The 15,621-nt window shown below is 39.3% G+C and overlaps 2 protein-coding genes across 2 annotated transcripts; both read right to left on the minus strand.

Moving 5' to 3' along the window:
- Positions 1-970: 970 nt before the first annotated feature.
- nbn (nibrin) lies at positions 971-12,752 on the minus strand. The gene is made up of 17 exons (XM_031734046.2): positions 12,593-12,752; positions 11,627-11,748; positions 10,036-10,157; positions 9,275-9,434; positions 9,088-9,191; positions 8,887-9,004; positions 7,507-7,697; positions 7,323-7,417; positions 7,104-7,236; positions 6,792-7,000; positions 6,290-6,458; positions 5,388-6,027; positions 5,156-5,245; positions 4,285-4,425; positions 3,775-3,888; positions 3,640-3,689; positions 971-1,907 (listed from the first exon to the last, which is right to left on the minus strand). Exons 1-17 carry the CDS (start codon positions 12,621-12,623, stop codon positions 1,874-1,876), a joined length of 2,523 nt encoding a protein of 840 aa, XP_031589906.1. The 5' UTR covers positions 12,624-12,752; the 3' UTR covers positions 971-1,873.
- Positions 12,753-13,423: 671 nt separating this feature from the next.
- Positions 13,424-14,929, minus strand: msmp2 (microseminoprotein, prostate associated 2). Its single transcript, XM_039619162.1, has 4 exons — positions 14,800-14,929; positions 14,597-14,704; positions 13,991-14,099; positions 13,424-13,825 (listed from the first exon to the last, which is right to left on the minus strand). Exons 2-4 carry the CDS (start codon positions 14,700-14,702, stop codon positions 13,651-13,653), a joined length of 390 nt encoding a protein of 129 aa, XP_039475096.1. The 5' UTR covers positions 14,703-14,704; positions 14,800-14,929; the 3' UTR covers positions 13,424-13,650.
- Between the last annotated feature and the right edge of the window lie 692 nt (positions 14,930-15,621).

A 15,621-nucleotide genomic window follows, 5' to 3' on the forward strand; every position in this document is an offset into this window, starting at 1 on the left:
TCCAGGGCGCTGTTTTTAAATATTTTCTTGAGAGTCCAAAGTCTGTGATTTCACCAAGCTTCAACATCTCTTTTTAAACCAACTGAACTCTCATGTCTGAGTACAACCCTGCAGATGTCACTGTAGAGTCCATAGTTTCCAAGCTCAGAAGTAGAGCATCAGGTGAGGAGTGAGACCCGAAGCATGCAAACCCGAACCCGAAGTTTTTGTCAGATAAAAGAAGATTATTTACAAAAACTAATTTATTAACAAAATTTACAGCGCTACAAGTGACCTAGAAATAAAAGCAAACTGACAGCAGCCCAGCGGTGCACAGGAAGTTAACCTTGAAGGGGATAAAGACCAAATTTAAGTCAAGCAAGCATTTTGATTTTTGCAAGCGCAGTCCTAGAACTTTTTGATTGCACCTCATGTCTGCCCATTTCAGTACACTATCACAGTAAACAGCCATGACAGTTTTCTTAAGTGCCAAATTAGAGAAAGGTTATTAAAAAGTGACCGTAGCAATCAATTTTTAATTCCTGTTTTTAATAGAATCCCTGTCTGAATAATGTGCATGAATAATTATTTTTTTGCCGCTCACGCACAGCTCTTGCTTTCTTTACTGTGATGTAATGTGAAGTTTTGATCTTTTTTTTTTCTTACCCCCATTCAGTACAAAAATAAGTCGGGGGCAATGGATTACTAAATAAGATGTAATGTAGTCATATTACTTTTTCCACTAACAGAATAGATTAAAGCAGTGCTGCTTAAACACTCATATAACAGTTAACTAGTGAAAATGTGTATACTTGTGTTCCACCTGAGTTTTCACGTACTTGGACTACTGTTTTGATATAAATATTAAATATATGCATGCAGGCATGAACTTTTGCCTAGCAGCAGCTGCTGAGCAAACAGACAGTAAAGTGCTACGAGACGCGAGAAGAGTGAATTTAAGGACGACACAGGGGGCTGAATGACTCAAAAATGAAGATTACTGTCTTTACTTAAAGAGAAAAATATGAGGCTGTTACATCAAGGTAAGACACACCAGATCATAGCTTCTAAAGCAACAAGATTATTTATATTTTCTGTTCATACTTGTACAGATTTCACAAGATAACTTAGGAATCAAAAACTTAAGCTATGTTACCTTATTGTTATTTCAAATTGTGTTTGAAGGCAGTCTCCTGACTACTTTTGCCACACTGTAGCCCATTTAAAAAAAAAAAAGACTTTGTTATTGCACAATTAATGCTGAATGCCAAATTAACCCTCAACTTATAAGCCACACTATCTGTGATTATGTGGGGGGCAGGTGAGCTTTAGCTATCTGCACAGAAAGGCCAACAGATGCTTGGCATGAGGACTCTTTATCTGAACAGTCTCAGATCTGGTAAAGTGCCTGCAAGGTCGGCTCTCTAGAGATCGCTTAAGAAACGGTAACACTTGAATCCCTCTGGAGTTTCTACTGTAGTTCTGCTAAAACCAGGGAACACATTGGGTCTTAAACTTCAAAGTGAAGGAAAATCTGCTTTTAGCATGTAGAGTTTTGAAGCTCTCTTGTACAGCTGAAACATTTTTAATGTTTTGTATGCCATGTTTTTTATTATTGACAAATAAAAACTGTGAAAAAAAAAATCTCTGAGCATGCGACTATTTTTTTGGTTACATTGCTTGCTGTCAGTGGCTTAATTAGACGAGCCTAAAAAAACACAAACAAACAAACAAAAAAAAACAGAACAGGAACAGCAGCCAAACAATGAATTACAAATGAATTACAAACATAAAGTGATGCATGAAGTTATTTCTGGAGTCCTTCCACACAGGGCTGATACTTCCTGTACCTCTGAAATGAATCCAATCTGGAGGATGTTGAAAAGAAGGCATTTCATCTTCTCTTGCTTAGTTTGGTGGGGTTGTACCTAAAGACACACACACACATAAAAAGGACAATCTCAGGATGGGCTTTTAACATTCCTCATGCATCACTCCTCAATGTCCTAAGAGGCATTTTGAACAAACAATAAAAAAAACTGCCCAAATTAAGCCCTGTAAAACGGGGACAATGTTTGAACAGCTCAAAGCAAACAAGCTTCCTATAAACCACGTCTGGAAACTTGGTTTAAACGTTAAAAAAAAGCAAAAAAATAAAAAAGTACTGGACTGTTTTCTTAGCAACAGAGTCTGTTCCCTGACTACGCATGACTGACTGAGCATGACTCAGTGATCAAACAACTCAGCCTTGACACACACACACAAAATCAATCTCAGACGGTCTCTTTTCTGCTTAGTCAAAGAAAACACACCAGCGCCGGCTTACATCATCCGTTACCCAGGCAACGGTGGTGACGAAACAATCTCTAGGTTCTGACTGGTTAAGCTGGAGCTGCCGAAGCCCCGTATCCATAATTCTCGGCTAATTATGTCTTGTGCTCCTGAGTGTAGCGGCTGAGGCTTCGCAGAACCTTTGGAGTATTTTTACCTCCCAGGCTGTCATGGATGACAGCAAACAGCTCTTCTACGAGAGAGAGATGTGAAGGTTTCACTTTAATGGCAACGCAGTCAACAATTAATGGGAAAGGATTTGGAGCTTTTTGTAGGAACTGTTAGGAAGCATAAACCAGTGTGAATCCATTTCACCTGCTTTGGTACACATTAAAGTAACAAGAGGTGCACAGGAGAGGCAACAACAAGAAAACCCCTAAAAAGCAACATCCAGACATCCTCTTGGCACCATTTGGACCACCAGTTTGGTCACAAACATGCACATGAGTAGCTCCCTGGAGTTGAGTTGTGCTTGACTATAGACTAAAACAGGACTCTTCATGGGTAGTAAGACACAACAAAGAACAAAGTTTTAAAGGAAACTTTTATCTTTCTAAGCAGATTTTAAAATGCATCACATGATTTCTTGTGCTTTTATTGAAATTGTTTTTACTTGCTGTATCATTTGTTGGTTTGAAAATGCTTCTGAGGCAAGACAGCAGCACGAGCTAGTAAGCTGTTGGGAATTGCATTACCAAGCTTAGAAAGCATTTATAGGTACCATGGATGGAGCAAGGCAAATAACATTGTGAGGGATGTGAGACAGCCATTTCCCCCCTCCTTTAAACTACTACCATCTGCACGGCCCTGTTGTCCCTCCCGAATAAATCTGGCTTTTATTCCTCAACGCATCGAACGTCTGAACACGAGCAACACATAAGTTGCCCAGTTGGTCCAGTTAAACATAATTTATATATAATTTCTTAGGAAATGATTGCTTAGATGTGCTTTGTGTTTTCATTATGGCACAATTTTTCAAGGCTGATTTCATTTCAAATATAAATAATATAAATTCTATTTTAACCGTGTCTGCTATTTTTGATCAAGTCAACACGTTAGTGTTTGACTTTTCTGAGTTTTAGATCAGGTCCAAAGTTGGAGAACCCTGCTGAGCTGGCCTGTCCCTTTTGTTGTCACACATCAGGTCACAAACAACAAAAAGCAAACAATAAACTAAATCAGTGTGACAAACCGAATAAGTGGCCGAAATAAAACTGTCAAAGTTGAACTGTGGCACAGAAGGCATAGATGCGTTTTAAGGACACTGCAAAGGAATAACAAGGTTACTTTCTGCGGTCTCGTTAAAGATTATTAGATCCCGTTTCTCACCTAAAGAGATCATCTCCTATGGTCTCGTCCCTCCTGCTCTGTTGCTCCTCCTGACACAGACAAAAATTCATTCAATTCAAAGTCATAAATCAAAGAATAGAACGAATAATAAACAAATAAGAGAGGCGACAGCACCTCAGCTGCATCTTTCAGCCATTCATCCAGATCAGAGTTCTTGCCCCGGTTGTGAACCAGCAGATCAGATCCTCCAATAATGTGATGAAAGCCCTCCGAGCCCGGCACACGATTCTGTGTCACAGAAACAAAACAAAAAAACAGACGCGGTCTTTGTCGGGTTTTATAGTTGAATATGACATTTCATAAACTCAGAAAAACATATGTTTAAAAATAATGGAAATTTTATAAAGAAGATGAACTGATTAGGCAAAAATACTTAAAACAATTAAAAATCTTTAGGTCTTTTATTTTTAAACTTTCACTTCAGATCTTAAAATGTGAGTGCGTGTGTTTTGGTTTTTTTTAACTTACCCAGGGGTGACACGTATTGTTGGATGGAAAACTGAATTAACTGAATAATTTATTTAATGACTTATTTTACATTTGAAATGAGCCTCTGCTCTGTGTGTGTGTGTGTGTGTGTGTGCGCATGTGTGTGTGTGCGTGCGTGAGTCATCACTGTCTGACCTTGCGGAAACATTTGAAGTTCTTTATGTGGCCGTTGCCCTGCGTCTGATTTTGCTTGGCTTTGGGAGGAGCTGCCACGGTGAGAGATTTAAACTCCACCAACAGCAGCTTCTTAGGAAGGTCTTCATCGATCTTTGACTCCTGCAACAACGCACTTCTGTCAGGCAGGCTTCTTTCTAAGACATTTATATGGTATAATACAGCAGCTAAAACAGAAACACAGTGCTCAGGCGATATACAGTGTGAACCCTAAAAAGCTTGGGCTAAACTACCAACGCCTGGATGACAGACAGCTTCAAATAAAGGCCATGCATGCTCCAATGCAATTTCTAAAATTTTGTAATATACCGAGTATTGCAATAAGATATTTTTATACTTTATCACCTATTTTCAACAGCAAATTATGTCCTAAAAGTTCAACTTTATCAATATCTGGTTTATTCAATAAGATAAAGTTATCTCACTTCAGTCATTTTTTTTTGCTGCAAAATAAGATTGCGAAGCATCACTGTTGCTAAAACCCACCATATCAATCTGCTGTCTGATTTTTACTCATGTGACTGGACCACTAGTTTGCTCTGAATTATTATTGTCAAGCTAAGCATGTCCAGTGTTGGGCTTTTTTCAGTTGAGCTGATTTCATGGGATGAACCCTCTTGTTTGTAGTTCACGCAGTATTTTAATATATTTCATAAAATATTAATATCACAATACTACATCATATCAAAGACCTATCTGATAGGTCTTTGAGATTCATTAAATACACAGACTATTAATATATTCACATATTATAAAGCTTTAAATATTTCTTCACCTAGAAATGAGCAAGAAAACTGAGCTTAGTCTTCAGGAGGAAAAGAGAACAACTCACTTGGACCTCCTGTTTGATCACAACTGGTTTCAGAGGGCTTTTAGTCTCTTCTTTAGGCTGAGGAATATCTGCATTGAGTAGTTCTAAATCCTAAAAAAAAGAAAAAAGGTGAAACTGAGAAATAATCATTCTCATGCATAGCTGGGTTATAGTTGCGTATACTGATGTAGTTTCAGTTTAAGCTTCAGTTCTCTGCAGACTGAATTACAGACAGTAAATCATCTTTCCTCACCTCAATGAAGGACACATCATCTTCTTCAAAAGGAATCACATCTTTACTTGTACTAGCTGATGACATTTCTTCTGGTTTACTCGACCCATAATTAGCCGTTGTGTAGTCAGCTGGGTCAGCTGGCTCTGTCTTAATACGGACAGCGTGCTGTTCAGATCGCTGGCTGTCCTTCTGCAAACTCGATTCTTTCTCTGCGCCCGCCTGTGGCCTTTGATTGGTTATCCCATTTTTCTCTAGGTGGACCCGTTGCCTCTTGCTCGAAAACTCCGCACTATTTAAAACTTGTTTCTGTTTAGCTGAACTGTGCTCATGTTTGGCTTGCTGGCCTTTATTAATTGAGGGTTGCTCATCAAAGCAGTCCATATCTTCAGACATAATGGACTCCAGTTCCTCCATCTGTATCACATCTTCCATCTCCTTCCTCTTTCTACTCCGTGGTTCCTCTGAGCGAGCCTCTGACCGTCCTGTGAACAAATCAGCTCCTGACCCGAGTGGAGTCTGGGACACAGTAGCACGGCCTCTGTGTGAGGGGATTTCCTCAGACGTGGCTGAGGTGTGTGGTGCCCGAGCAGTGACGGATGATTCTAGTGCAGGTCGCTTTGGGTCTGACGTGACAGCCGAGGGCTCGTCCTCCAAATGCCTGGATGAGAGGATAAAATAGAGAGAGATGGGCAGAAATAAATGAAGTTTTTCTCTTTAACTGGTTTCAATTAGATAATTCAGTTTAAAGTAAATATATATATATATATATATATATATAAAAAAAGATTCCTTTCATGTGCTACTACTTCCTCTTTATTCCAATATGACAGAGATTAGTTCGCAGAGATCTGAAGTGTCAATATTTGAGGTCCCATAAGAGAAAACAGTCACACAGTGTGAAATCCTAAACACAGATTTACCTTTTCTTGCTGGCTGGCTGAAAGAAAGCGGTCAGAGTCGACTGTTTCTGCGGAGAAGCTTGTGAAGAGATTTTTGGTTTCTGAGGAGACTGCTTCGGAGGGAAAGTCTTGGTGCCACTGTTAGTCTTAGGAGTTGATGGCTGTGGTCTGATGTCAAAACCGTCTTCACCTGAAACAGAAAAACACTCATTTAAAAAAAATAAAGATATTAGCAGCACATGTACTAGGCTGGAACATGCATAGCTGTTGACAAGGTAGATGACTGACCTTGAGGTCAAGGTCGCCGTGTTTTAAACTCGTCTGAGATTTTTAGTTATTTCAAAATCCTATATCGTCTTGTTCTCGAGTTATCGTATTCACGGCACCCACAACAAAACCCTATACCTGCATTTTTTATGGCCGAGGAGTAAAAATACGGCAGGGGTGCTGGATTAGTCCTCTGTTAAGCTCAGACAATGTAAAACTATCAATCGCTGTATCTCTGATTCACTCATGCAGCTACCTGCTAGCTTGGATTCAGACTTCTTCTTCTGTGACTCTGCGTTTGCTGCAGCGGTGAACGATGAGCTCATTGTTTCATCCACAACACACTGAGTGGTCGTTTTCTGAGCCACGAGGCTGGATCCACGGAGCTGACTGGCATACTGGTGCGGCTTCTTCTCAGGCGTCTCCCCTACCGATGTCACCCCGGTGACCTCACAAACCCGCATCCTGAAAATGCAAAAAAGTGAACTGTAACACCTCAGATGAAGAAGACGACTAAGGCAACGTTTCTGACGGGCACATCATGGTGTCTGTAAGTGCGTGTCTGAACCTCTGTGATGTCTCTGTGTTCGCTGCGTACGCCGTGATGTTCTGCGATGCTGCGGGTAACACGGTCTCATCCACAGCTACGCTCTGTGACAGCGAGGCGCTCGGGATTCTGGGTGTCACTTTTGGTACAGAGTCTAAGACACAAAAAAAGAAACAAATCAATTCAAGGAAAACAATAAAATATAGAAACTCTTCTGTGTTTTTTTGTTCGGTCAGCCACCTGAATCTGAGCTTGAGGGATTGCAGTATTTTTCACAGGAAGCATAGATGGCAGCCAGACCGATTTCAGACTCTGTGATGACTCGAAGGCCTTTTCTGTGCCAGTTAAAAGGAGAAAGATTCAGAAATCATTCAGTCAACACAAACAAATGATCAACACCCTGCAGAACAAAGGGAGTGTGAACCTTTCAACGATGCTCTTCACAGAGTTTGCCCACTCTGTTGCGGAGGGAGACAGCAGAGTTTGGGAGGCACCTGTTGTAAAATCAACCACACAGCTCAACGGAGACTCCAGCAGGTCACGGGGCAGGCTGCCCTCCTCCAGCAGCTGACTCCTGCCACCTCCAAAACTCACTGCCGCACGAAGGCGCTTCAGCTGGAAACAGCACAGAAGAACCGCATATTAACACACATACACAAATAAACTACAGATAAACACAAAAACATCAGTTTAACAAGGCTGCCTCTCATGCCAAACTCTTGAGTGAATATCTGCCCAGAGATTGCTTTTGGCTCCTTTGAATTTCATCTTCACCTCCATTGTCTCCTCAGACAAAAGCTCTTTTTGCCTGGCGAAGTTTCCATAGTTATTTCAATTGTTACAGCATCAAGCCCTTCAGCTACCTGGGGAAAGTTACCCAGAGCTACAGAGAAAACAAAAGCACTGCTTTCTGTGTCCATTGTGCGCATATGCCTTCAATTTCCTGTGAGATTTCATCCCTGTTGCACAGTGAAAGCAAAGCAGATAAGCAGACAATCTAAATATGGACTGTTTCATTATTTATTTACATTCTGATGATAATTTGAAGCCAAAAAGTTAGCTATTCAAAGCATGGATGCAATATAGGTTGTATAAAGCTAACAAAATATCACATTACAGTTAGCAGAGTGTGCACGTCAAAAGAAAAACATGTAAAAAGGATAAAAAGATGATTCCATTAGGTCTTTAATCTCATTCATCTCACGTAAGAGAAAAAGGCCAAACAAGACAGCAGAGATACGTTTTTGTCCCAGATGAGGTTTCATAATGTGAAAATGCCCTGCGGTGCACCAGAACTCATCTCATCGGCACAATCAGGTCTTTTTTTTATTTTTTATCCATATGTGATTCATCACTATGAAACTTAACCATAAATCCCTCACAAGAAGTACTGAAGTATGAGCTCATGTCTTTGTTAAATATTAGGATGGATGGATCCATGCTTTCTTGTTATTTACACCAAATTCTGGTGACTAAATGCACTGAGCTGCTGCCATGTTATTGTCTGATTAGATGTTTTTGTTAAAGAGTAGTTGAATAAGTGTATCTAATAAAGTGGCAGGTGAGTGTATATTGTCATTAGATAAGAATTTGGTTTACTTTTTGCATTAGACTCTGATAATACACGTTTTAAATGAAAACATTTAGTTCTTGTTGGTGGGAATTTGTAGAATAAAGAAATTCAGAGGTTTCCGTCAACCTCGCAAATGAAGCTCGCAATCATGTGAGAAAGAAGCAGTCATGACAGACAATATAACTTGCAACCCTGAACTCTGTACAGCGAGATCAAAAAAAGGTGACTAACCTGTTTGGCGCTAAGGAAAATAAAGGTCCGTCCACTGTAAAGCTGTTTGCGAAGTGGAACCGCTCCAAGATTAACATCGTCTTTATTCAAGCTGGGCTCATCGATCTCAGGAATGAAGCTTAACAAAAAACACAGAGAGAAGATGACGTTGAGCTAAGCTTCGGCGTTACCGTGAATCCATGGGAATGGTTTGTATTGTACCTCTCGGCTTTAGGAGGCGGTAACTTCTGCTGAACAGCTCTGCTGAGCTCTGAGAAAAACTCTGGCTTCACGATGGGACAGCAGCACAGCAGAGCAGAAATGGTCTAATTAAGAAAAACAAAAAATAAACAAACTAATGAACAAACATGTCACAGGAGCTAATGAGGATACAAAGTCGGGTCCTGACCTTAATGGTGACTTTAATAGAAGACATAACCAGGTGGGTGCAGTCCTGAGACCAGCTGCCGACCAGCTTACCACCCAAAGCTAGCACGGCCTGAGAGAGCGATGCTTGGCCTGCGTTGTCCAAACACGATGAACACACGACTGGCTGCAGATGAACCACACTGACACAAAGAAGACACGGTGATGGAGATACAATCAACCACAATCAGAACGTTTTATTAATCCAAGAGAAAATTATGCGGTCACTGTTGCTCCAAGACAGTAAGAACAGTAACAAACAAGTACAAATAATAAATAATACGGCAAAACAGCTCTCATAATACAAATAGCTCTGATGTATAGCTATGTCCCCCCCCAATCTTTGTTATTTTTTTTGCATGCATGTGCAGATAAAAAAAAAAATTCCTTTTAGAATTAACTTCTGTAAAAGTTCCCAAAAAAGTTGATTCTATTCATCATTTTCAGTGGGGGAAACGATTCGTCACTCATCCAAGTGACTTCTTCAGTTTCAGCTGAACCTTATAAACAGTACATTTGCACAATGACTGAAACCAGCACCACTGAATGAATAATGGGCTGGGAGGTCAGTTCCTTGATCATTAATATGCAAATTCTCATGACAATGAAACGTTTCTCCCACTGAAAACGCTACGTCCAGATGAACAGAATCAACCTGTTGGGATTTACTTACCTGGATGATTGAGCATGCATCAAGACATTGTGTAAAAATTCAAGAAATATAACCATATCTCTTCTGCATACCTGAATTTGCTTTGAAAAACCCCAAAAGTTACTAAATCCCCTGATTTCAGGTTCACTGGTGTTGTAATCTGTTGGTTGTTGACAAATGTACCATACTTGGAGGTGTCTTTCAGAGTCAGGGTCTAAAAAGCAGAATACATGAGACCAATCACCACATTATTAATGTCTTACTGAAGACAAGCCTCAGTATTACTATCAGCGTTCATCATCTGACCAAACATGTTGACTTTGTGCCAGACTCCATCACTCCCATCACTTTCAGATTAGATATTAATGTGAAATAATTAACGCATTCTTGAATTATGAATAAAACCATTTTTGTGAGGTCACGGTGACATCCAAGGAAGATAAAATGTCACAGAAGTTAAACTGTAATTAAACTCAAGCTTTAATAGACATTTTTATCATTTTAGATATTTTTATAGTGCGGCAGGTTTTTGAATGTATCAATAAAAAGGCATCAAGTAAACAGAAAGAGAAAGAAATTAATTCAGAGACTGCTTAAGGCAAGCAACAAGAAACCACACAGATACGGCAAGCCAAACAATCCATATTTAGTAGCTGATAATACTGTGGGAGCTCCATGTGAGTCTCAGAAGAACAAAACAATGTGTCACCATGTAGCAGTTTTTTAAAATTGCAATTAAAATGACATCATGTGTGTTTTATTTTGCAAGCGCATTACTCAGCACAGCCAGTATAGCTTTTGGTAAAAACCAAATGGAGAATTTCTTTGACTACACAACAATTACAGCTGAGTAGTGGGCATGTTTTACTATTTTCAGGCGTAGTTATGTAAGAGTAGCACAACAGCACCACCTGCTGTACCAAAGTGTCATCATGCAGGCAAATATTTCACTGGTGCTTCAAGGAATACCAAGAGGATTTTTATTGATCCTCTGGTAAACCAGGAAAAAGGTAAAAAGGCACTAAAAAAGTCTTTGCTTCCTTAAAATTACATATAATACATAAGTATCAGCACAAGCTGGATTAAAGTTTAGGAATAGGCCTTAAGCATAGATTTAAACAGGCCGGTAAAGCAGCAGATCTGACATGACGGTGTAAACTCTGAGAAACGTTTGATCCCCTGGATTTGTGCATCGTTAAATGCCTCTAAAAGAAAAATGTGCAGGAGGGTGTTCACTTAAGGATTTAAAAGCAAGTAATTAAATCTTAAAATTTATCAGAAAAATAACTGATAAAGTGTTCTTCCCAGTTGAAATGCAAGCTGCGGCATTTTGAAGCAGCTGCAAAACTGCAAGGGAAAACATTAAGACCAGCATCTACATTAGTCAAGCCTTGATCAAATAAAAGCATGCAAGATTGAAAGATTAAAGCTTGTTGTCATAGCAGTAGCAGGGTTTTTGTTGTTACATACACCTCAAACGATGATTTATGAGCACACACCCTGTGCATATGAGCACACGGGGAGTAAAAAAAAAGCACAGGACAGCACAGTTGTATTTGATTGCAACAGATTTCACTTGTGTACCTAATAAAGTTACCACTGAGTGTGTATAAACTGTATATAAACACCACAACTAATCGTTCTCTGTTCATACCACCTGATTATTACCCTGCCTTGTCTCACCTGCTCTGTTGCACTTAGGTGAGCGTGAGCCCTGCTGATAGACTGGTCACTCGGAAGAAGGATGTCACAATTCTTTCGGCCCACCACGTACTCTTTACCCGGGAGGAGATAGCAGGCCTCATCTGTGAGTGACAGATGGCAGGTCAGTGATTTTCTGATCTTTTCTTTGTTAGCATTAAAAAATTAAAAAATAAAGCAGAATTTGCATGAAATTTTTACCAAAAGTGGAGGTTAGACCAACCTAAAAGTCATCCCCTTTTGAAGTTCTGCATCCAGGAATTTTTTAAGAAAATTCGACATTTTATCTTTTAACAAACAAAATATTATCACAAAATGATCGAGACTCAAACATTCTTCTTGATATTTGTTTTCTGAGTAAAATCAAAACTCCATGAACAAATCTGTTTTGTTTTGGTTTTTTTATGAATAACTGAGGGTCATGTGATGGAGCACAGGACTGACAAAGTAGCGATCAAATCCTCTTCTACCTACAGTTTACCTGTGGTGTAAGAAGTTGTGCTCCTACTGTAAATCAATCCATACATAAATCTCATTAATTACACATTTAGGTCATTAACTAGAAAAGGTTTTGAGTTTTTGACTTTGACTGTTGGAAACATTTAAATTCAGATTATTTGACATCTTGTTTATAGTTGCTACCATTAATTTCAACTTGCCGTAAGTTAATTGAGAACCAAAGCATCATATGATGATACTCAGATAACACATTAACCTGTTTAGCAACATTAAATTAACACAGAGTATAAACACGTGACAGCACAGCAAACATGCAGCTTAACGGGCTGCTAACCAGACAGAGGCTTCCTGTATGAAACATGCTTTAAATGCTTTAATCTAGTGTTTCTCAGATAGCTGCTAACTCCATCATCAAGGTGCTAACTTTGTCCGGCCTGCAGCGTGATAAATAAAGCTTCTTTAAAACGCCGCCATGACACGAAACGTTACCTCTAGGCTGCTGGGGCGTCAGTATCCACATTTTACTGCCCTCTGTTGCTTTGGCATATATCAAAACTAGCAGCAATTCGGAAATAAAGCAATGTTTTGAACAAGCAGTTACAAACAACTATTAACTCGCTGGACCGTTTCACCCGCACCACTGTGTCGTCATAACTATGCGCCGCGCTTTCAAAATAAAAGTTCACAAAATTGCGTTTCACTCTCGAAAACGTTAAACAGTATCTGATAAAAGTTAATAATAAAAGAAATAAAGAATTAGATATGCATATACACACGGAGTGTCTCGTCTCGACCCACAGTGATCATAGAAGCACAAATCTAATGACTCCCATTACCATGGAAAATTAGGAATTTGAATCAATAAATAAATGAAATATAAAGTGCTGGAATAAGTGTGGAAATAATCATAGTTGCCACACACACACACACACACACACACACACACACACACACACACACACTTTCCTTCACTATTACTTAGTACTTCAGTGTAGTATAAGAGGGCTTGAGGGAGGTTTTAATCAGCAGGAAAATTTATAAATTATTTACAGCTCAAAGTCCAAAACTCTATTTGGGATCCTTTATATTTTCAAAACACCGACCTCTCTTCAGTTGATGACTTTTTCGTTTCAGGTACAGATGCTCTAAATACCAGTTAGAAAGCTAGAAAAGCCATTGTGCAGTTTATAAACACTATGGTTACAGTTAAGCGTTAGAAAAATAACAAAGAAATATATTTATATAAAATAATAACACAGTAACAAATGTGAAAAAGCCATAAATTAGATATATTGAAGATTTTATTTGATCTTAAAAGGTGAACCAGACACATGTAACACATTTAAAGTTACAGTTCAAAAACAAACATCAAAATATTAAAATGACAAATATTATTATTAATATAATACGGCAAACAGATATGGAGGTAATTGCTTTTTTGTGTAAAATTGACTAATTTATGCTGAGCTAAAACCAATCATTTATTTAGTTATGCTTAATAAATATCACATTTTATCTATTGCTATCTTTGGTTTTATTTGCTGAATTCAAAATAAGGGATCGTTGTCAGATTTCCACGGCTGCCCTGCAGCTGTCCTGAGACGGCCTTGTCCCCAGAGGCACGGCAGTTTGTGATTGACTTTCATCACTGCAACGCTGGTGCAAGAATCCGGCTTACGGATGACCTCACACCAATCTGGATAGTCCACAGGCTGAGATCCACTGCAGGAAAGATTAGTGTTTAGTTAGTTTAGTTGTGAATGCCACATCAAAATATAGCATGTGCTTGGTGTGTGTGTGTGTGTGTGTGTGTGTGTGTGTGTGTGTGTGTGTGTGTGTGTGTGTGTGTGTGTGTGTGTGTGTGTGTGTGTGTGTAAGGAAACTCACTGGTCACAGCATCCCACTCCAAAAGGCTCCATGCAAACACACTGGTAGCAGTCACTGGTGATCCAGCTTTCTCCTATCCCGTACATCTGTCCCATGTGTTCACAGGTCCCTTAAAAATAACAAACATGAGAAAGAGAAGTAGAAAATTAAATAAAACCCATTCCATGCCATTACATTCGAAATTTACGAGAATAAGTGCATATCTATTAAAATGTTAATCACACATTAAATTATATTTAAAAAAAACTGCCTAAATAATTTTTTTTGCAGTTTTAGAAGTTAACTACACAAGAAAAAAATGCTATAAAACCAGTTTAAATGCAGCTTTTTCACTCCTGCACTTCACTGATTTACCTTCTCTCAGGTATAGATGCTCTGAATGTTTGTGTAAAGAAAACTGCAGCCTCTTCATACTTGGTAGCTTATTACATTAGTATGCATCTGAAGCTTTTGAACCAATCCTGTTATCAAATGTGCATCTGATGAGTAACGACAGCACACAGACTAAGGGGATGGAGACATTCTGAAAACATTAGGTGCTCATGCACCAAAAAAAAGAAAAAGAAAAAAAGAAGTGTTTAATTGTATATGAAGGATATATGATACCTTTAGTGTTGAAGAAGCATTCGCCACTGCTGTACGCAGAAAAGCATGGCACAGTGGCACTCAGGAAAGACAGTAGAGCCAGGAGCATACTTGTGGTGTTTGCCATTTCTGAAAAGAGAAGAAGTGCAAAGGTTAAAGAAACACCATGAACATATCAGTCTGACTCAGGTTCATCAACTCAGTACTCAGGCTGAAGCTCTCACTTGGGTTGAAGTTTCCAGCACTGTGTATAAAAATGTTCTGCTGCTGTATTGTCTTCCAGGTCTCCTCTGTGCGGTCCTCCTTCTGTCATCCACCCTCTTCTTGCTTCTTCCTCCGTCCCCTCCTCAGTGCCCCTCCTGAACTGATGCACTCTCTCCTCTTGGTCTCTCTCTATTTATACTGCAGCAGCATGTTTTGTCCCCCCTACCCCCTTTTTTATCAGAACACACTCACTTTCTACTTTCTTTGTTGCCATTTGTCCACAAACCTCCCACTCATTAATTACCAGCGGATGTTTACGCGCACATACACACCACACACAGAAATGCACACACAACAAGCGCATTTGTTGCAGTGTTTGTCATTCCCCCTTGCACTGCTTTGCAGACAGTGCCCCAGAGTATACAGTGTGCACTCTTTCAGATAACATTTGTTTCACGGGGTGCCATTTGACCCTATCTGTAGATCATGCTGATGACACCCTATATAGGACAACCAGGCTCTGGCCTATTGTCCAACATACGAGCAGCTACATGCGTGTGCATGAGCATAAACATGAACCTTTGACCCCGTTGTTAAAGACGTAATATGAAAAGACAGGTTTGTTTCGTTACAGTTAAGAGCTGATATTATATTTTAGCCTTCAAACAGAGATCTTGGCTGATTATCTTTTGCTTACAAATGACTAATTTTAAAAGTCACTGAAGCATGTCACTTGCTTTATTCAATTTCATGTCCTTTAATTAATGAATCATAATGGGAACAACATTAGTCCAAACAGGATTTCAAATGATTCAATGAACTTTGGCTAATTTTTCCTATTA

The sequence above is a fragment of the Oreochromis aureus genome, linkage group 11 (genome assembly GCF_013358895.1).
Source record: "Oreochromis aureus strain Israel breed Guangdong linkage group 11, ZZ_aureus, whole genome shotgun sequence".
Classification (NCBI taxonomy): Eukaryota; Metazoa; Chordata; class Actinopteri; order Cichliformes; family Cichlidae; genus Oreochromis; species Oreochromis aureus.

What these genes read in the sequence shown, in the direction of transcription:
- nbn (XM_031734046.2), bottom strand. Translation starts at nt 12,623, where the DNA reads ATGTGGATACTGACGCCCCAGCAGCCTAGAG. An exon ending in TCCCTCAAGCTCAGATTCAG is followed by an intron (nt 7,237 to 7,322) that starts GTGGCTGACCGA and finishes TTTGTGTCTTAG; the next exon opens with ACTCTGTACCAAAAGTGACA. An exon ending in GTCTGAATCCAAGCTAGCAG is followed by an intron (nt 6,459 to 6,791) that starts GTAGCTGCATGA and finishes TTTCTGTTTCAG; the next exon opens with GTGAAGACGGTTTTGACATC.
- msmp2 (XM_039619162.1), bottom strand. Translation starts at nt 14,702, where the DNA reads ATGGCAAACACCACAAGTATGCTCCTGGCTCTACTGTCTTTCCTGAGT. An exon ending in ATGCTTCTTCAACACTAAAG is followed by an intron (nt 14,100 to 14,596) that starts GTATCATATATC and finishes GTTATTTTTAAG; the next exon opens with GGACCTGTGAACACATGGGA. An exon ending in GGAGTGGGATGCTGTGACCA is followed by an intron (nt 13,826 to 13,990) that starts GTGAGTTTCCTT and finishes TCTTTCCTGCAG; the next exon opens with TGGATCTCAGCCTGTGGACT.